We start from the raw sequence: 22,204 nt of genomic DNA on the forward strand, positions 1-22,204 counted from the left end.
CTTTAGACATAATTAAAGTGTCCTATTTCTTTTTCCCCATTGTTCTTACCTGTGCAGTCTGTGCATGTTCCAGCATCTCTTCAAATTCCTGATACTCTTCATCATCTGGTTCAGCACCTGAGAGTCGAGCTGCCCTGGCCATGAAATACGGAGGCAGTTCTCCGATTGCTGTACCGATACCCTATGTAAAAAAACCAAAATATTCACATGAGATTCTGTTCTCAACACAATGATACTGAACAGATCAAATCTATGTTTCTTTGTCACCAAAACCATGCTGGTTGCACAGAATGTGTTAGTGTACATAATGAGGAGCACCTGAGTTTGCATTCTGACAACACTGACCTATGCAATTCTAGGCAAGAAAATATACATAAAACCCTTAGATTATCCTTCTGCATTTCAGACATTAAAGTTAACGTTCAGTCTCTCACACCTCTATGTAGACTATTTTATCTTTGCCAGTTTTCTGCCTTTCTAATATCCAAATAATTTGGTAAAGGTAATGAGAATTCATTCAGTATAGCTGTAAGATAAATATTTTCTAGGAAACCTTCTGGTATTTAGGATGTTGCTTTAATCCCAATAAAGCTTTTTTTTTTTTTTTTTTGCGTGTGTAGAGTTAAAACTTTTAACAAATTGTGGTCAGGAAGTCCCTTGGGAACTCAACATTAGGATGGATAAATTTTCACCACAGGAAAAATGTTTATTTCCTCAGGACATTGAGTGACTCATGTTTCAGTCACTTTTGGATTCTTGTTTTTGAAGAGAATTTTTTTCCCCCTATCAACTTAGAACATAAGGATGAAAACAAAGGTAAAAGAGTCAAGAACATGGTTTGAACTTAAAGGACCTAAACACAGGATAGGTAATGATGAAAGAAGCACGTAATCTCTAGGAAAATGTCTCAACTTTGATCCATCCTTCTTGTCCTGAGTTACAGTGAATGAAAAGGTATTGTTAGTTCTCAGAAGCAATTTTAGGCCTGTTTGCTCTGTCCTATGGCTTTGCCTATAACCACCTTGAAATGAATCCTCAAGGAACATTATCAAATTCAAACATTTTGTGTTCACAGTGCTATAATTTAATGTGTGGAACCAGTGATCTGCAAGTGAAACTACATCTTCCCTATGTGAAGTAAAAGTACTGAAAAAAAGGTATATAAATGTCAAAAGAATAAGACTATGTTTAAAGAACAGAGAGTGGATAGACACATACATGGAAGGATATATGGGAATAAAACACAAATCATAATTTGCTGACAAGAAGTTAATGTTAGTCAACTTTGGAGGATGTTAAGAAATCAACTTACTATTTAAAAATTTGGTAAACGAAGGGAAAGATCAAGTAATTGCCTTCCTTAAATACACTATAAATTTAAGGGTAACCAAATTGGTGACAAGGAGTGGTTTCTCCTTATAAAAGTATTCTTTTCAAGAGCTAAAGAAAAAATATTATGTAGTTGGAATACCACTGTTTTTAACACCTAATAAAACAATGGACTTTTACAGATGAAAAGTGATATGCTACAGGAATATCAGAAAACTGATAGCAAAGTGGGGTGGGATATAGGTAAAACAATGTTAGTCAGCAGTTACTACTAGCCAAAGTTGGGTGACAATGTAATGAATTATATAATTCTTTATATTTAAAAAATATTTTTTCCAAATAAAAAGTAGGAAGAAAGTTAATTGCAAGATTTTATTCAAATCATGAACTTCTGTGCAGTGTTGGTGGTATAGTGGTGAGCATAGCTGCCTTTCAAAACATGAACTTCTCTAAAACCTGTTAAGTAACTGTTGGAAGCAATCATAAGATTCAAACTCATGACAAGTTTCCTTAAAGTTAAAAAGGAAGTAAGGGATTGAAATGAAATAAAGAGCTACATACAGTCATATACTTAGCTGACCATATTCTTAGTTACATTTTAATTCTGTTCTAATACATTTAATTTGGTATTAGCAAGAATGGTGATCACAAATCAAGATTCTATTTGTTATGCAAATATATAAAAAGAATACAGTCATCCAGGCAGGTTCTCTAAAACACATTATGACCCAGACACAGAGGTTTATTTAGTCAATTTTCTCAAATTAAGTACTGAAGTTCATAATTTCATGATTCTTACAAAACAATTTTATAATTCTTACAAAATCGGAACAGAAGACCTAAAACACTAAAAACTGTCAGTCTAGGTTAATTAAGGAGAAGGAATGACTAGTTTCCTTATTGTAAAAGAAAGACAAATAGTATGTGGTCAAGCAAACATTCAGAAAGTTCTACGAAAAAGCATCTATTATCAATATCTTAACCTGAAGTCTCTGCTTCTTGAATTGGAGAATTTTAATATGTGTGTCAATTTTATTAAAAAATGTGGGACTTTTGGGACTTTTTTTGAATTTTGGGACTTTTTTTTTTAAATATTTATTTATGTATACAAGAACTGGGATACAGACCAGAGGTGTGGAGGGTGAGAGGATTTACCAGAGACAGAGTGGGGAACAGAACAGGCAGAATGACTGAAATACACTGCTAAGGGGAGCAGCGGGCGAGTCAGGAGAGGTCTGCTGCGCCATGTGGGTAGCTCCCTGGCCGGGATTGAACTTGTGCTGCAGAGATGGCGGAGAGCTTCATAGGTTGCATCTTAACCCCTTGCGCCACCAGGGAGGCCTAAATTTTGGGACTTTTAAAAAGCTTTGTCAAGTATATTTTCAAGCAAATCAGCAATATTTATTTTTCTAGGTTGGAAGTCATCAATTTAATGGTAAATATCTACAGAGTAGAAATTTTTATATATGTTGACTATTCAGAAATTATGGTAGTTTCTGTGTTATCATTGTGTTAATCTTTTATAAGAAAATAATTTTTCTACTAAATGTCCCATTTACAATGTTTAAAAAATGACTGTATCAATTGTTTTCAGATTGTTTTGCAAATAAAAAAGAAAATTTGCTTCCAGTTTCCCTTGTGGTTATTTTAAAAAATGGTCTTAGAAAAGAATGAAGTTTTGGGAAGCAAATATTATTTAAAAATGAACAATGCTGTAAAAAAAATAAAAATAATTTAAAAAAAGAAAAAAAAAGAAAGTTTGGATACAAGCTACAAAATGGATGAAACTTGAAAGCATGCTGAATGAAATAACTCAGACCCAGAAAGCCAGATACTGCATGATTCCATTTATATGCATTATCTAGAATAAGCAAATTCACTGAGGCAGAAAGTAAAAAAAGGTTACTAGAGGCTGGAGAGAGGAGAGAACAAGGAGTTAATGTTTAAAGGGTATAGTTTTTATTTGATGACAAAAATTCTGGAAGTAGATATTGGTAATGGTTACACAACACTGTGAATGTACTTAATGCCAGTAAACTGTGCGTGTTAATCTGGTAAACTATGTGCTATGTAAATTTTACCACAATAAAAATTAAGCACAAAACAAAATCATGAATCTGACATATAAATGAGCTTAAAAGGTTATGCTCTCTGAAAATTATCACACATGCTCTTCTCTACCCTGCCGTGCTTCTTCTTCCCTTCTTCCCTCTTGTTATCCTTAACACTCAACTTAAGCATTGCTTCTCCAAGGAAATCTTCCCTGAATCAGAGCAGGGAAAAAATGAGTTATACACTAAATTTCTCCTTTACAGCACTCATCTCCATAGGTACTTATAAATACATTTTTCCTTAATAATTATTTCCCTCACTAGAATGTAAAGCTACAAGAGGGTAGAGACTGGTAAGTTCTGCTCATTCTTGAATCTCTTGTGCTTGGATATTTTATAACTAGAATTGAAATTCATGATGGAAACAAAATCTGTGAAGCCTTGCACTGGTGATCTAATCAAACCAGAGAAGATCAAAACAATGCGAACCATAAAAAGATACTCTACTGGTCCATAATACCAAACAATTCATTTTAACATGTGTTAGAGACCTATATAAATAAGCTAAAACTGAGGTTGATCCTATTCTTTATCTTATAATTGAAGTACCATGTATTTTAATGATTCAATATATTTATAATAGTGAAGTCTTTAAAGACATTTTACTTTGCAAAGTACAAATTGTTAGAAAATTTAAAAAAGATATCAGTTTTAAACTCTTGAAATACGATTGCAGAACGGAGGCTACCAGAAGGGTAGGATAGAGTAGGAGAGGGTGCAGGGAACAAAGATGGAAGGTACACATTTGTAGAGGTGTGAGTGTTCCAGGCTTAAAACATATTGCTATAAATCAGCATTACCTCAATAAGCATAACATATATGTACACACACACACAATACATAACATAAATATGTAATTATCTGTCTTTCACTAATTTCGCTAAACATTTTTCAAGGTTTGTTAATGTAATTATCATAGCTTCCTTGCTTTTCATGGTTGAGCAATATTACATTGTAGGTATATACGACACCCTTTTTATCCATTTATCTGTTAAGGGATTCTTTGGGATGCATTTTCCTAATGACCGATTATAGTGAGCATCTTTCTATGTGATTATAGGCCATTTATCTATCTTATTTATAGAAATGTGTACTCAAGTTCTTTGCCCTTTTTTTAAAATTTTTTTTTTTTTTTTTTTTTTTTTTTTTTTGTGGGAACCTTGCCCGTGGCCGGGGATCGAACCAGCGTTGCAGAGGCTACGGGCAGCCTCGCAATCCAGGGCTCACCCACTGCGCCACCAGGGGAGGCCCAAAGATATTTTTTTAAAAAAGATTTTATTTACTTTTGCTTAGAAGAACTAGGGTGTAGGCCAAAGATGAGGGGGGTGAGAAGATTCACCAGAGACAGAGTGGGGAGCAGAATAGGGGGATCTACTGAAATACACTGCTGAAGGGAGCAGCAGGAGAGACATAAGAGGTCTGCGGAGCCATGTGGATTAAATCCATGGACAGGGATCAAACTCGTACTGCAGTAGCATGGGACAGCTTGATAGCACTGAGACTTTAATCCCTGTGCCACCAGGGAGGCAGGCCCCTTTTGCCCATTTTTAAATTGGGTTGCTTGTCTCTTCATTGTTGAGTTGCAAGAGCTCTTTGAACATTCTTGACTTAATACCCTTATCAGACATATGATCTATAAACATTTTCTCCCATAATGTGGGTTGTCTTTTCACTCCCTAGGCTGCATTGATGTATAAGAATTTTTATATTGGGCCTCCCTGGTGGCGTAGCCATTGAGCGCCACACTGTGAAGCTGTCCGCAGCCTCTGCAGTGCAGGTTCGATCCTGGCCAGCCAGTGAGGATCCCACATGGCGCAGCAGACCTCTCCTGCCTTGCCCGCTGCTGCCCTCAGCAGTGTATTTTGTCAGTCTGCCTGTTCTGTTCTCCACTCTGTCTCTGGTGAATCTTTTCACCCTCCTGAGCATCTGGCCTGTATCCTGGTTCTTGCATAAATAAACAAATCTTTAAAATAAAGTTTAAAAAAAAGAATTTTTGTATTAGTGAAGTTCAATTTATCTGTTTCTTTCCTCTATTGCCTATGCTTTTGGTGTGCTATTTAAGAAACACTGCTGCATCCAAAATTAAGCAGACAAGCAGACCTGTCTATTTTCTTTTTTTTTTTAAGATTTATTTTATTTATTTATGCATATAAGAGCTGGGGTGTAGGCCAGAGGTGGGGTGGTGAGAGGATTCACCAGAGACAGAGTGGGAAGCAGAACAGGCAAAATGACTGAAATACACCGCTGAGGGGAGCAGCAGGTGAGACAGGAGAGGGCTGCTGCGCCATAGGGTTTAGCTCCCTGGTAGGGGATCAAACTTGTGCTACAGTGGCTGTGGATAGCTTCATAGTACTAAGACTTAATCCCTTGTACCATCAGAGAGGCCCAGTCTCTATATTGTCTTCTAAAAGTTTTATGGTTTTTGCTTTTCAGTTTAGGTCTTTAAGGCATCTGGAGTTAATTTTTATATATGGTGTGGGGTTAAGGTCCAACTTCAAAATTTTGCATGTGAGTATTCAGTACTCTTAGTACCCTTTGTTGAAAACAACAGGAACTAATTTAAACACTTGATATATATTAAGTTTTTTACTAACAAAGATAATTCCAGGGAAAAAATAAGTCAATATCTATCAACATTCTTATAATGTGCAAAGCCTAGTGCTGATTGTTAGAAAGGTAAATTTAAGGGACAGTGTGTATTTTTTAGGAGCTTAAAATTTATTTGGGGAAGTAAGTCACTAAGTCAGCCAAGTTAACTAATTTAGGGCATGTTTGGAGAAAGGCCAAATGTGCGGCTACAGACAATACGCACTCTGGGAGTTTAGAAGAGGCAGTTATCACTGCCAGTTGGGATGGAAATTTTTCTTTGTTGCCATTAGTGCTAATTCAGCCATGTAAATCATTTTTGAAAGGACAAACAGAAAAATCGAAAACCAAAGTGTATATACATATAGCTCTTTTTGAGCATGTTCCAAGAATCTTCTGTTATTTTAATAATTTTTCATCAAAAGACAAATGTGATCAAATTTATAAAACATATGCAACTAGTACAATGAACTTGTTTCCAGTGTTTATAAATGAGTAGCAGGAAACATGACAATTTTTCCTGTCTTTCATATTCAACAAATTTGATGTATGGCATTTCCCTTATAATTCTTTTAAAAACACAACATAATTGCTAAAACTTAAACATGTCTGAAAACTCTGTCCCTTCTGTGGACACAGTCACTCTGTTCATTTTATTTTTTAAAAGATTTATTTGTTTATACAAGAAGTGGGGTACAGACCAGAGGTGTGGGAGGGTGAGAAAATTCATCAGAGACAAAGCGGGGAGCAGAACAAGCAGACAGATCGAAGATACTGCTGAGGGGAGTAGCGGGCAAGGCAGGAGAGGCCTGCTGCGCCATGTGGGAATCTCCCTGGTCGGCCAGGAGTTTGATTCGTGCTGCAGAGGCTGCGGGCAGCTTCACAGTGCAGCGATCAACCCGCTGCGCCACTGGGGAGGCCCACTCTGTTCATTTTAGTTAAGATTTTTATGTGATCTATTTCACATTTTTATTTGATCAGAAACTAAAAAAAAAAAAAAAAAAACTGGAAAAAAACCATAGGGAATTCGAGGGAACACACAAAAGTATTATAGGGAAAAAAATACAACAATTCAAATAATGAACTAGAAAATAATTTAAATAGTAACAGAAGCCTTTGTCAAAAGAACTATTCCTAAGGGACAGACATTTGAATGAATTTAGGCCAACAAAAAAGGAAAAAGAATATTTCATGTGTATTAAAATAATGTGCCTTTGAACATGTCTAAAACCTTCCCAAAATATACTTAAGCAAACCATAAAAATAATTTGTACGACTATCCACAAATACAAAAGTAAATATTTGTATATGTATTTGATCATCATGTACAATCACATAGTCTGATACCTCTATTACAGTAAAACTTGCTTTATTAAGAAATATCCAACCTTGTTTTATTATAATAATAATTCAAAATGTGAAATGAGTCCTTTAAGAATAAACACAGTATTTCAATTTAGGAATTGAGACATATAACATTTACCAGTCTGGACCAAGATATAACTACCTGTCATGTGCTTTTCAAATATATAGGCATTAGTGAAATGTTGTAGAGTAGTTCAGTTGCATCATCTATACTCCTTTTCCCTATTGTTGTCTACTTGGGATCAGCTGCTTCATGTTACCTATAATTTCATGCCTACCTTCTAAATACCATTCACAAACAGGGAAAGTTTTCTAAGAGTTATCTTTTTATTGGAAGTAGGTAGCTAGTGATGTCATAAATAATCTACTTAGTATTTATCTGAATTCAATTTCTTTTTTTTTTTTGTCTGAATTCAATTTCAATGAAGTAAAATGTTTCAAGATAGGGAGGGTCAATTTTAGACAAAAATGAAAATGAGTATCTTACCCACATGCAGGCCTCAGTTCTAACTTTTGAGATGATGCTCCACAAAGAAATGGCTCCTTCAGTGCTTTCTTCATTTGGACAAATAATCTGATCAGGATAGGGTGGTTCAGGGAAATTAACTGAATTGCACTCATAAGCAGCTAATGTAACTGAAGCTATATGTGGACCCTATAAAACAAATGAGAAACTTTTGATGAGAAAGGAATTATCAATATAGTTATTTTCACAGTACCTGAATTCTACATTAATAGAAAAATGTTAGCTTTTAAAGAATGATACAACAAAATATTTCAAGATGCAATTAGAAATCTGATTTAAAAAAACCCTTCCCAGAATCTCCTGTCTGCTTTAAAAAAAAATTCAGATTTATTGAGGCATAATTTACGCTAAGAATCACTTTTTTTAGGTCTAGAGTTCAATGAGGTATGACGAATGTATTCAGCCTTATAACTTCAACCAATGAAAATACAGGCCATTTCTATCACCACAAAAAGTTCCCTTGTGCCCTTTTGTAGTAATTTCCTTTGCCCAACACCAGCCTCTGGAAACCATAAGATTTCTAGCTTGATTCTTATTTTATTTAGCCCTATTTCTCATTCGTAATTATATCATTCCCTGTGATAAAAACTCGGTGTCCGTTATTCCTTTAGGTTTGATTTAAGAATACCACTTTTGTCCTTCCTTAAAAACAGTTAATGAATTAACCTTATTTCTCCCACTGAGATTCTGAAACAAAAATAAAACTGTGGAACCAGTACCAGGGAGTTTGCTCTTAAAGTTGTTTTTTTTATGGAAGGCTTTGTGCTGCTTTGTACCTTTATTTTGAAAAATATTACAATTTAATAATAATCACACATTAAAGAAGATTAAAATTTATATATGTAATAAAGGTTTATACACAGTGCACATTATGCCAACATGGAAGGGAGGGGTCTGTATAAGAATATACTCAGAAGAGAATTTGTTAAAAGTATAAATTCCTGGGTCCCCAACACAGGTTGATTCAATAGGTAGAGGTGGAAAACTGTGTTTTAAACATGCTCCTTCAGTTTCAAATAACTTAGGTCATAATAGACTAGGTTAAGAATCAATGGGAAGGCCCCCTTGGTGGCTCAAGGGGTAAAGAGGCAGCTATATGACGCTATCTGCAGCCACTGCAGCATGAGTTCGATCCCTGCCAGGGAGGTGACTCACATGGCGCAGCAGACCTCTCCTAACTCACCCACTGTTCCCCTCAACAGTGTATTTCAGTCAGTTCCCCTGTTCTGCTCCCACTCTGTCTCTGGTGAATCCTCTCACCCCCTGTACCTCTGGCCTGTACCCCATTTCTTGTATGCATAAATAAATAAATCTTTAAAAAAAGTCAAAGGGAGAATGCTAAAGTTTATGACCCTTTTCTATGGGGACACCCTGACATAAAAGGATCATAAAAAAGGCAATCTCAGCCAAGTTACTTAACTTTCTGGGCCTCAGTTAAACTCATGGTTTTATTTTGCACAAAGTTCAAAAACTCCAAATATAACTAAATGTCAGTAAAATATAATGCCAATTTCCAAAATTCTCATGAGGTGTGAGAGCTGAAATTTGGACATTCTTAATATGCTGCTCTAACACATACGATAAATATTCATTTAAATACATCCTGCAGGGGCCTCCCCGGTGGCACAGCAGTTGAGCACTGGGTTGTGAAACTGCCCGAAGCCCCCGGAGGAGGGTCCCACATGGCACGCAGACCTCTCCTGCCTCCCGCTGCTCCCCTCAGCAGTGTACTTCTGTCCTTCTGCCTGCTCTGCTCCCCGCTCTGGTTCTGGTGAATTTTCTCACCCTCCCACATTTCTGACTGTACCCAGTGCTTGTATAAATAAATAAATAAATAAATCTTTAAAAAAAAAAAATACATCCCGCAGACAAAATTTATCACAGAGTGATAAGCCATAGTATAACTTCTAGAGCACATTTGTTCTGATTCAGGTTCTGGCCTTTGCCACTTAACTTCTGAGTCTTACTTTCCTCTTCGGTAAAATGGGAATAATAAAATACCCTCAGGGCCTACATTCTGGGGATATTGTGAAGTTTAAATTAGTTTATATTAAGTGCTTAGCATCTAGTGTAAGTCCTCAAGAAGTACTAGTTACTAGCTGCATAGAAAAAGATTTCATTTGTAGGATAAAAGTATACAGTTAATGTATAAATTATACAGTTACTAGTTGTATAGAAAAAGATTTTATTTGTAGGATAAAATTATACATACAACAAATGTTTTTTTACATATAAATCTTTTAAAATCACATATTGAAAATCTGTAGTTCAAAGATAAAGTGCATAAGATGCAGTGATGAAAGCAAAATATTAATAACCATTGCTATCAAGATAAATGGTGATACAAAACATATTTTGTTATATGTTAATATGAAAGATACTCATAAATCTAAGCTATATTTCTCCCAAAATGTGACAGGCACTTTGTGCTCAAATAAAATCTAAGAAATGAAATTCTGTACTTGGCCCTGAATCAATTATTAGGTTTTTAAAAAAAAATTAATTAATAAAAAATAATATTATTAGGTTTCTTCTGGACAGATGAGTCTATACAAATTGTATACTTACATTTATCAGGTACAATTAAAAATATTTGAAACCACATGTAATATTCGAAACCACAAAATGAAAATGTGGTATAAATAAAACAGAAGAAATTCAACAGTTTGTCTATGATATAAATACATAGCTGTCCCCCTATCGGCTATAGGGACACTCTACCCCTGAGCTCTAGAAACAAATTCTAAGTGAACAAAAATCAAACTGTTTTGGGTCTGAAATAATGAGATTTCTGATATGCACAAAATAGGAAAAAAACTACATTTCTATTCCAGAAATACAGACATGCCCCCCATTAGCTTAAATATATTATTCAACATGATAAAAGACTTATTCTTATTCACAGTTTTAATTGTAACTGATTCTTAAAAAGGAAATTTTCAGCACTCTGATGAGAATTTTTTCCCTAAAGAAAGGACTGTTCGTTCACACAACTGATACATACTTTCCATAACCACACTAATAAGTCATAATTACTCAGCCTTAAAGGCAGATGTGGTGGTTCCCAGACAGAATGAACATGAATAACTCAGCTTCTTGTTCTTTGTTCATTTTCAAAGAGTCCCTTTAACCTGTACCTTGACATTTTAGTTTAAACTCTGGTTAATGATAGGAAACCTCACAAGTTCTTTTCAATGTTATTGGTTAATATTAACCTAAATATAATTCACTTGTCTAAAATAAATATTAGTTTATATGAAAATTCCCAACACAAAAAGTAAAAAAAAAAAATAATTCTGATTAGAAGAATTTAAAGTTATAGTCATTTTAAGAGTGTTTTTTAAAAACTATAAATTGTACCACATCTATCAAACAGGGAGAAGTCCATTTTAAAAATACTAAATGAAGAAATAAGGGATAAAGACAAACAGCTATGGTGTAAACAGAAAAAAGTGTGAACTACCATAAAACATAAGAATGTACTGAGTAGGCTCCAACTCTATGGGGTCATGGCTGGTATTAATATGTGTATACCTAAAGATCCTGGCCTATGAATGAAGTTCTTCTACCTCAGATCATGAAGTAACTGGTAACTAACTACAAAATTGGCAATATATATAGAACAATTATTTTCAGACATTGTACCACAGGAATTATAGGACTTCTAGAAATATGTATGGGATATTTCTTTAGACTTTGGCAAACAAAGTTGCATGTAGGTAACGATAAGCTATCGTGTCCTTGAATTCACACAGGGCTAGAAACATTTTAGTTTCAGCCAGTTATATTACAGATTCAGCACTCATGGAAGACGCTGAAAAGAGCCTAGACTACAATCTATTCTTGAAAGGCCATAACAGGTATTTTTTAAGTCTTAGATTAAGCTGATTCACAGGTAACTGTCTACTAAAACAAAGAAAACTGATGCTCTATAAGGAAAGACAACAAAATTTTAAGTTAACAATTTAATACCCAACATAAAATAACTAGGTATATGAAGCAGGAAAATATGGCCTAGCCCGAAGAAACTAAATTACTCAATAGAGACAAACTTAGAAATGCCAGAGACAGTGGAATTAGCAGACATGGACTTAAAAAAATAGTGAATATATATACGCTCAAAAGGATTTAAAATAGCAGTTGGTAAACTTCAGTCCATGGATCTACCACCTGTTTTATAAAGTTTCAAAGAATACAGTCATGTACCACAATGGCAAAATTCAAAGGTTCTGATAGAGACTCTAATGGCCCACAAAGTCAAAAATATTTATAATCTGGCCTTTTACAAAAAAAATTTGTTAATCCCTGATTCAAAGGAAAACATAAACATAATGAAGAAAGAAATGGAGAGAGAGAGAGAGAGAGAGAGAGAGAGAGAGAGTATAATCCAAAATAGAACTTCTGGAACTGAAAATAAAATACCCAAATAGAAAAATTCATTGTATAAATTATCAACAAATTAAATACAGCAGTAGAAAAATATTCAAGAACTTGAAGAAAGGACAAATAAAGTATTTAAGCTAAAGGACAGAGAAAAATAAAAGCTATGAAAGAAATAATACCAGCATTTTTAAATTCTGGTTTTCTAACCATGTAACTGGAATCCCAGAAAGAGAGGGAAAGAGGAGAAGGGTTTGTACAGAAAAATACTAGAAGAAATAATGGTAACTGTTTCAAGATTTGGCAAAAAATATCTATCAATCTAAAGATACAAGAAACTCAATAAACCATGAACCTATATCCTGAAAACATACAGTGCTGTAAACCAATGTTACCTCAACAAAATAAATGATTAAATTTCAAAGAAAGAAAACAATCAGGAGTAACTCAAAGAAAATAAAATACATGGTCAAGTTGCTGAAAATCATCAGAATCAAAATTGCTAAAACTCAGTAATGATGACAAAATCTTAAAAGTAATCAGAGTGGATAAAGATATACATTATCTATCAGAAAGTATAAATGAGACTTCTCATCAGAAATAATGCAAATTGAAATGGAATTACTTCTCTAATGGGTTGAAAGGAAAAAAATCTTTAAATATAGAATCCAGGAAAAATATACTGAAATATACTGAAAACATTTTCAGACAAACAAAAGTTAAAAAACATTTGTTCCAACAAAATTGCAAAACAAATGAAAGAGGTTTTCAAATTGAAAAGTGATAGCAGATAGAAACTTTAATGTGCACAAAGGAATGAAGAACAATGGAAATGTTCTTCCTTAAAAACTCTCCAAAAAAATAACTGGTTATTTAAAGCAAAAGTTAGACAACAGGGGCCTCCCTGGTGGCACAAGGGACTAAGTCTCAGCACTGTGAAACAATCCACAGCCACTGCAGCGGGAGGTCGATCCCCTGCCAGGGAGCTAACTCACACAGCACAGCACACCTCTCCTGTGTGCGCTGGCCCCCTCAGCAGTGTAGTTCAGTCAATAGGCCTGTTCTGCGCTTCACTCTGTCTCTGGTGAACCCTCCCCCACACTCTTGGCAACTCTGGCCTACACCCCAGCTCTTGTATGCATAAATAAATCAATCTAAAAAAGTTAAACAACAACATAAAGCATGGGGAGAAGAAAACAGAATATATTATTGTAAGGCATTATATTGTATGTACTAAAAAAAAAAAGTTCAATCCAAAGAAAGTAGGAAGAGGAAAAAAATAGGTGGGACAAAACAATTTTGAGGGCAGACTTTAATCCAACCATACTAATTGTAAATGAAGGCAGAGAGTGTCAGACTGTATTAAAAAGCAAGAAGTACATGTTGCCTATAAAAAGTCTATTCTAAGCATGAAGTTCTAAAAGTAATAGCCTGAGGGCCTCCCTGGTGGCGCAGCGGTTGAGTGCTGGGTTGTGAAGCTGCCCGAAGCCTCTACGGCGCCGGTTCGATCCCCGGCTGCTCCCCGGCCACCGGAGGAGGGTCCCACATGGCGCCCAGACCTCTCCTGCGGCCCGCTGCTCCCCTCAGCAATGTACTTCGGTCCTTCTGCCTGCTCTGCTCCCCGCTCTGGCTCGGTGAATTCTCTCACCCTCCCGTGCTTCTCACTGTACCCAGTGCTTGTATACATAGATAAATAAATCTTAAAAAAGAAAAAAAAGTCAAGTTAAGATGTCAAATAGACTATTTAAAAAAAATATTCTTGGGCCTCCCTGGTGGCGCAGCGGTTGAGCACTGGGTTGCGAAGCTGCCCGCGGCCTCTGCGGCCCCGGTTCGATCCCCGGCTGCTCCCCGGCCACCGGAGGAGGGTCCCACATGGCGTGCAGACCTCTCCTGCCGCCCGCTGCTCCCCTCAGCAGTGTACTTCGGTCCTTCTGCCTGCTCTGCTCCCCGCTCTGGCTCTGGTGAATTCTCTCACCCTCCCGTACTTCTGACTGTACCCAGTGCATGTATAAAAACAAAAACAAACAAACAAATAAATGAATAAATAAATAAAACATGCCTCTATTAAAAAAAAAAAAATAAAAATAAAAATAAAAAAATATTCTTGCAGATAAATTTTATAAGTTTTATTCCTATAATTTATATTCTTTCATGAAGAGTATGAAAGGAAGGTTTAGTAATAGAAAAACATTAACAGAGACAATTCTAGCTTTGGGAGTAGTAATATACTACTATTAAGAGAAATTTAGAATTTAAAAGTTGTCTTAGGGCCTCCCCGGTGGCGCAGCGGTTGAGCGCTGGGTTGCGAAGCTGCGCGCAGCCTCTGCGGCGCCGGTTCGATCCCCGGCTGCTCCCTGGCCACCGGAGGAGGGTCCCACATGGCGTGCAGACCTCTCCTGCCGCCCGCTGCTCCCCTCAGCAGTGTACTTCGGTCCTTCTGCCTGCTCTGCTCCCCGCTCTGGCTCTGGTGAATTCTCTCACCCTCCCTCCCGCACTTCTGACTGTACCCAGTGCATGTATAAACAGACCAGCAAACAAATAAATAAAGCATGCCTCTAAAAAAAAAAAAAAAAAAAAAAAAAAGTTGTCTTAAAAGATCTAAAATTATCGGGCCTCCCTGGTGGCGCAGCGGTTGAGCGCTGGGTTGCGAAGCTGCCTGCAGCCTCTGCAGCCGGTTCGATCCCCGGCTGCTCCCCGGCCACCTGAGGAGGGTCCCACATGGCGCGCAGACCTCTCCTGCCGCCCGCTGCTCCCCTCAGCAGTGTACTTCGGTCCTTCTGCCTGCTCTGCTCCCCGCTCTGGCTCTGGTGAATTCTCTCACCCTCCCGCGCTTCTGACTGTACCCAGTGCATGTATAAACCAAACAAACAAACAAATAATAAATAAATAAATAAATAAATAAGACATGCCTCTAGAAAATTAAAAAAAAAAAAATCTAAAATTATCATTCCTAAAATTATATCACACAAAATTTGGAAATCTGGTAGTGAAGAGAATTTCTAAGCAGTGCCCTGATAATGATGTAGTGCATATAGAAGCCCTGAGAAAAGAAGTTCTGGTGCCACAAACACAAATTAGGACTTTGTAAGGAGGGTGTAGTATATTCATACCTTAATCTCCCCACCCCCAAAAAAACCCTTTATAAATGACAAACTATTTGTATACTGCTGCCTCATTTTTTTCTGGATCTTGAACTTTACCATTGGGTTTATTTTAGGGCCCTTTCTTCTAGAGATAATATCCTAAAAACTAAGTATCTAAGAAGGTCATATTAATCATGAATCTAATTTAGCCAAGTCTCTTATCAACCAAAATGAAGAATATATTACACTAAGAGTACAGTATGTGTATGTATGAGTTTCTGTAAGGAAGATGAGCAGACAGACATTCCTCTACCATAGGCGGTTCTCTCAGAACTGATAAAACATTCCTAAAGACTGACGTTGTTAGCACAACATCTGTAATGTCAATTCATAGCCTAGCCCATCATCCATAAACAGAAGTCAAGTGAGATCCCAAAGGCAAAATTTCCAATTAGTTCTGTCTGGAAAGTTTAGAGCAAAGGTAATAAAATCAAGAATTCTATGCTGGGAAAACATTTGTTTGCCACACTCCTTAACTGAGGAAAAAAAGGAGTCAGTGGTTAGTCTGGAATGTGATTCATTAGGAATATCTGGGTGATAAATAAATGAAAGAAGATGAGAAATCGTTGTCTGTACAACTTGCAAAACCTTTTTCTTAGCATCGAATTGTTAGGGGAATTCAGAAATGCTTTTCAAACAAGAATTCTACTTCTCAAATTCTTTAATCATTGTTTTTCTCGTTATAGTCAGAAAACAACTTACCTAAGGTTATGGTGTACAGCAAGTAATTCTAGAAAGCTGAAGCACCAAATTATTGATTCCAAATGGACACTTTTAGTTAATATTTATATCCTGGTCCCTTTCTATAAAATATAGTACAATATGTCAAAAGACAGTAGGTAGGCATTAGTTAATGAGGGTTTCAGTTTTTTCAATCTGTTAATAATTTACAAGGTATAATTAGACTTCTACCTCACATTCCTCAAGTGATGAAAAGTCTAGTAATACTGATGATAATGCCTGGACAACCTAAGTAACTGGGCAAAAAATACATGACTTACAAGGTAAAAAGTGTTATAAGAATAAAAAGGCTGGGCCTCCCCGGTGGCGCAGCGGTTGAGCGCTGGGTTGCGAAGCTGCCCACAGCCTCTGCAGCGCTGGTTCGATCCCCGGCAGCTCCCCGGCCATCGGAGGAGGGTCCCACATGGCGCGCAGACCTCTCCTGCCGCCTGCTGCTCCCCTCAGCAGTGTACTTCGGTCCTTCTGCCTGCTCTGCTCCCTGCTCTGGCTCTGGTGAATTCTCTCACCCTCCCACGCTTCTGACTGTACCCAGTGCTTGTATAAATAAATAAATCTTTAAAAAAAATAAAAATAAAAAGGCTAATCCAAGCAAACAAACAAACAAAAAAAAAACAACTATCAACTTTATGGTTTATGTTCAAATTATAAGAACCTGAGTTTGAAGTAATTTTTATTATACTGAATTAATCCACTCATAAAGACACGTTTCACTTTTCCTCTCTAAACCTAAGCAACTTTTATTCATAAAGTTGATTTAGTGTTTAGGAGAAACAGGCCACATATTTAGAGAGAGCTGAAAAAAAGACTAATCTAAATTGTTTAAAATTTATCCCCAACAGATGAGATTTCAGCTAAACTGAATCTTCTCAGCTTTTATTTAAGTACACTTTAATAAATAGTTGACTTAAAGGCAGGAAGTTATCCAGTCTGTGCATATTCCTTTTGTTTGGCAAAATCCCAGCCTTATGTCCAGGAGACCATAGTTTCCTTCTTTTGATGTGGTGATGCTCATAAGAGTTACCAAATGAGTCATTCCTTGGGGAAAGACAGGGAGAAGGGCTTATCATGCCCTCATCAAAAGAAAAAGAAAAAAAAAGGCAGACTTTTTTTTAAGAAAAGCCTGTTGGTCTTCCCGCAAGAACCCTGAGTCACACTGCATGTCTATATCCACTGTCATTATACTTATACGCAGCAATATCAAGTCACACCAGAACCTTACTTTTGGCAACTTCTCTTTTTTGTCTTAAGAGAGGAACAGACAGGTGAGTAATTAATAATAAGCAGGAAAAAAGTGAAGAGGTTGGTTAGGTTTTTAAAAATAATTATTCCACCTCATGACATTAAACAGACATGACAATATTTCATTTCAATCCATATCCAACCAGCTTCTCAAATAACATTTACTTAAGGCAATAAATAGCCAAGAGTCAAAAAAATAAATGTCTGCAACTCATGAAAAAAATTTTATAATAGCAAATTGTAAAACTACTATAGACATAGTATAATGCTCTTGTTCATTAAAGGAAATCGCTACATACAGAGGTATTTTGTAAATATCTGACAGCAATCATGATGTCAGACTTTTTAAATGTACTTTTTTTTACTACCTGTTTTAGGGATGACATAATCCTAAACCTTAAAGCGGAAATAGACCTCTGAATCTAACACAGGTGCAAATATCTCAAAACTAACCTCCTTTATATTTATAACAAATATTCTGTTAAAATGATTATGTTAAACAAATGACTGATAAATACCTCTCAGAGGATAACACATTGATGGTATAGCTTCTAATAAGATCTTATCTATTCTACAATAAAATTAAATAGCTTCAAAACTTTTCCATATCCCACTGCCTTTAGATGTGACAAATTTAAGGATCCCCTCCCCTCTTAAGCCTCAAAGGTTAGGATATCAGTGGTTAAAATATAGGACAGAGAAAACATATCTGCAAAATATACTCAGCTTTCTATCAATATCTGGATGCCTTTTAAAACTGTAAAATGATTGTTGCTAGTTTTTGTTCTTAGACTTCTTTGTCCAAGAGTTGGGCTTATCTGAAAGGGAAAGAAGACTTACATCTTTCTCCAGGAAACTGCTCCACCTAGTGTCCAAAACTGTTCATATCTAATGTCATGTGTAACTTCCAAATTCTTGCCAAGGGACCCATTGTCCTTGTTATTGTTTAACAGTATAGTCTATAAATCTTCAATGGCACATACAGTTTAAAAATGGCTCTTTAGTCATCTGCTTGTCCTGTAATTTGATGAGTAATAATGTGCGTGCATATAAGGAGCAGGTCTGAGATATATTTCTCACTATCAAGTACCAAAGTTCCTGTTTTTGTTAATCTTATTGTTTACAGATTATGAATCATATTTTTCTAAAATGGCAATAATTCTAAGGTGGCTATTGAAATCCAAGTTTATAACAATCTAAACTAAATCCATAGATTATTTTCAAAATGATTGCATTGTTGTAAAAACTGGTATCTAATAACGGTATACATCAATGGTTAAAACATGAAATTAGAACTGCTGTCATCAAGCAGTTTTTCTGAAAGAAATTCTTCCCCTTCTTTCTTCATAAAAAGTTTTTTCTCTTGATGGTTTTCTGGACTACTCAAGCATATTCTTTTCTAGAACATCATAGTAAGTCTAATATTACCTGGAAGAGAAAAATGATAATCCTCTTTTGGCAGACCAATGAATCAAATGTACAAGAGTCATGTAAAAAATCCTTAGAGGCTGGCTAGCTCACTAAGTCTTGACGGCTCAATATGATTCTTTTGGAGTACTATTGTCATTCCATAAATTAGAGAAAGAGTTAGCACACTACAGCCTACAGATCAGATCCAGTCGGCACACTACCCTTGGATGTTTTCTCATTACAATGACAAATCAGAGGAGTTGCAAGAGATGCCAGAAGACTTAAAATATTTACTCTCTTGCTCTTTAACAGAAAAAGTGATGACTTCTAGCCCTTGGTCAGACCACTCCTAAAATGGAAATTTTTATTCATCCAAACACTGTACCTTGATTTCAATACAGCTGCATAAGCCTTCTGTTGCTTGACACTGAATGGTTTATTTTTCCATATTTTCACTCTTAATCTTTCTGTAAATTCATGTTCTAGGTATCTATCTTATATAGAGCAAATAGTTGAAATTTTTTACATTTGGGTTAGAAGGAATATTTATTTCATTTAGATTTACATAATTGTTGATATATTTGAAGTTAAATCTACCATTTTAGGCTTACTGTTCTGTGTCCCTTTTGTCTCCTTCCTTACCCTCTTTTGGCTTAACTTTTAAAAGTTTACTAAACTTTTACCTCTGCCTACTAGTTTAAGAGTTAATATTACAACAGTGCTTACCCTAAAGATTATAAACTTTTATTTCTTAAAGTTTTGGTAAATTAGTATCTTACCTTTTCCAGGATAATGCTAAGGCCTTAGAATAACTAATTTCAATTATCCCACATATGATTTGTAGGTTATATATTTTAATTCTCTCTCTACATTGTAAATCTCTCAAGACATTATATTGACATTACTGTTTTAATACTAATGTTAATAAAAATTTACCTTTTCTTACTCTATTTGTACTTGAATCTACAGGTTTCCATCTAGAATCACTTTCCTTCTGTTCAAAGAACACCTTTAGTATTTCCTTTAGAGCATGTTTGCTGGTGACAAACTTTGTTTTTCTGACAGTAACTTTCTTTAATTTACTGTTCACAGGTTACTCTGAATGCTCAGTTGGCAGCTATTTTCTTTCAGTTCTTTAAAAATCCATTACAGGGCCTCCCCGGTGGCGCAGCGGTTGAGCGCTGGGTTGCGAAGCTGCCCGCGGCCTCTGCGGTGCCGGTTCGATCCCCAGCTGCTCCCCGGCCACCGAAGGAGGGTCCCACATGGCGCGCAGACCTCTCCTGCCGCCCGCTGCTCCCCTCAGCAGTGTACTTCGGTCCTTCTGCCTGCTCTGCTCCCCGCTCTGGCTCTGGTGAATTCTCTCACTCTCCCGCGCTTCTGACTATACCCAGTGCATGTATAAACAAAAACGAACAAACAAACAAATAAATAAATAAATAAAAAACATGCCTCTATATAAAAAAAAAAAAAAAAATCCATTACACTGTCAGAAGACTTCTCAACAAAATCAGTGAGAGCAAGAAATCAGTCTTATTGCAGTTTGTTCAAAGATACGTCTTTTTCTCCATCTCTCTTTTTTTGCTTTAGATTCTTTGCACTGGCCTAGTTTGCAGTTTACCAGTTCTCTGGTATCTGTGCCAAATAAAGTCCATTGATTAAGCTCATAATTTCAGTTAAATGTGTTTTTCTATTCTAGAATTTCCATTTGGCTCTCCTTTATAGTTTCTAATTCTCTGCCAAAATACTCAAAAATTGCTTTTTATTTCCTGGAACACATTGATTTTGGATTAAAGTAAATGTTTAATAACTTCATTAAATGGATCCTGTGTAGGTCTTTTTTTTTTTTAAAAAAGATTTATTTATTTAAGCACACAAGAGTTGGGGTACAGGCCAGAATTGTTGAGGGGGGTGAGAGGATTCACTAGAGATAGAGTGGGGAACAGAACAGGCAGACTGAAGTATACTGCTGAGGCGAGCAGCAGGCAAGTCAGGAGAGGTCTGTTGCGCCATGTGGGTAGCTCCCTGGCTGGGATCGACCTTGTGCTGCGGTGGCTGCAGAAAGCTTCACAGGTTGCGTCTTAACCCCTTGCGCCACCAGGGGGGCCCAATTTTATCAACTTTTTAAAGATACTTTCATGAGAAAGTTGATCTAAGTTGCCTAATCTAACACCACTGGAAATGGAACAATGATCAGTGATTTGCAACTATATTATGACATACTATCACATTAAAATGAATTGAGGGAAATGCTGCTTATAATTTCTTAAGAATAGTGTTTAGATGGAGAGTCTCTGGTCATTGAGTACATCAAGATAAGCAAAGCCACCAAGATGTTTTGTAGAACTTACAGAACTCATGGATGAATTAACACTTAATAAGCATTCTCGGCCACATTGAGGTGATCTCTACCGATAAAGAGCAGACTATTCCTAAACCAGAAGAGGAGGATGCACAGAAAAAAATAAAACAGGGCCTCCCTGGTGGCGCAGTGGGTTGAACGCAGCTCTGTGAAGCTGTCAGCAGCCTCTGCAGCAAGGGTTCGATTCCCGGCTAGCCAGAGATTCCCACATGACCCAGCAGACTTCCCCTGTCGTGCCCGCTGCTCCCCTCAGCAGTGTATTTCAGTCGTCTGCCTGTTCTGCTCCCTGCTCTGTCTGTCTCTGGTGAATCTTCTCGCCCTCCCACACCTCTGGCCTGTAACCCAGCTCATCTATAAAAATAAATAAATCTTTAAAAAAAAGAAAACAAAATTTATGGCCTGGTAATAAATTCAGTATGAAATAAATGGAAACAAAAGGGAAAAAAGGGTAACAGCTAAAGCATATAAATTAAAAAAGTCTTCTTTAAAAAAAACTAGAGCATAAATTATGATAATGATGAAAGCAGCTATCATTTACTGAGCACCTAATATACACTAGCCACTGAACTGAAAAGTACAGGTATTATTTCACTTAATCCTCAGAACTGCCTTATGAGAGAGGTACTAATAATATCATTCTTACTTATAGCTGAATAAATGAGGTATAAAAGTTAAGAAATTTTCCAAATACCCTACAGTTAAACCCAGCTGTTTGAATCAGAATATATCCTGTTATCTTCCCCCATAGGAATGAAAGATTTTAGTTCCAAACATTTTCAATCACTTGCATATTTTTGAATATTATAGAATAGAATATTTATGGCATTCTATCTGAAATGAGGCATGAAATGGGAGTATGTCTCATATGTAAATATACATGTTACAATGGAGAGAAAGGGTCACTGACAACTGTTAACCTAGTTCATGAATGAGAGATTATTAAGAAAACTCATTTCACTCACATGCATCAGCTGAATATAAACAGACAAATCAGACATGAATATAAATAATAGGA

The 22,204-nt window shown here is 36.2% G+C and overlaps 1 protein-coding gene across 3 annotated transcripts in view; it reads right to left on the minus strand.

The window, feature by feature from the left end:
• The window catches only part of VMP1 (vacuole membrane protein 1), a gene marked incomplete at its 5' end in the record, with an annotated part of 85,639 nt that overhangs the window by 55,548 nt on the left and 7,887 nt on the right, over positions 1-22,204 (minus strand). For 2 of the 3 annotated variants that reach the window (XM_084238655.1, XM_084238653.1), the window contains 2 exons: positions 50-181; positions 7,879-8,046. In XM_084238655.1, the coding sequence (XP_084094781.1) occupies positions 50-181; positions 7,879-8,046 (300 nt within the window). The remainder of the gene's footprint in view (positions 1-49; positions 182-7,878; positions 8,047-22,204) is intronic. The other variant, XM_084238654.1, reaches the window with a different exon arrangement.

Source organism: Talpa europaea (assembly GCF_964194135.1).
Source record: "Talpa europaea genome assembly, chromosome: 7".
Classification (NCBI taxonomy): Eukaryota; Metazoa; Chordata; class Mammalia; order Eulipotyphla; family Talpidae; genus Talpa; species Talpa europaea.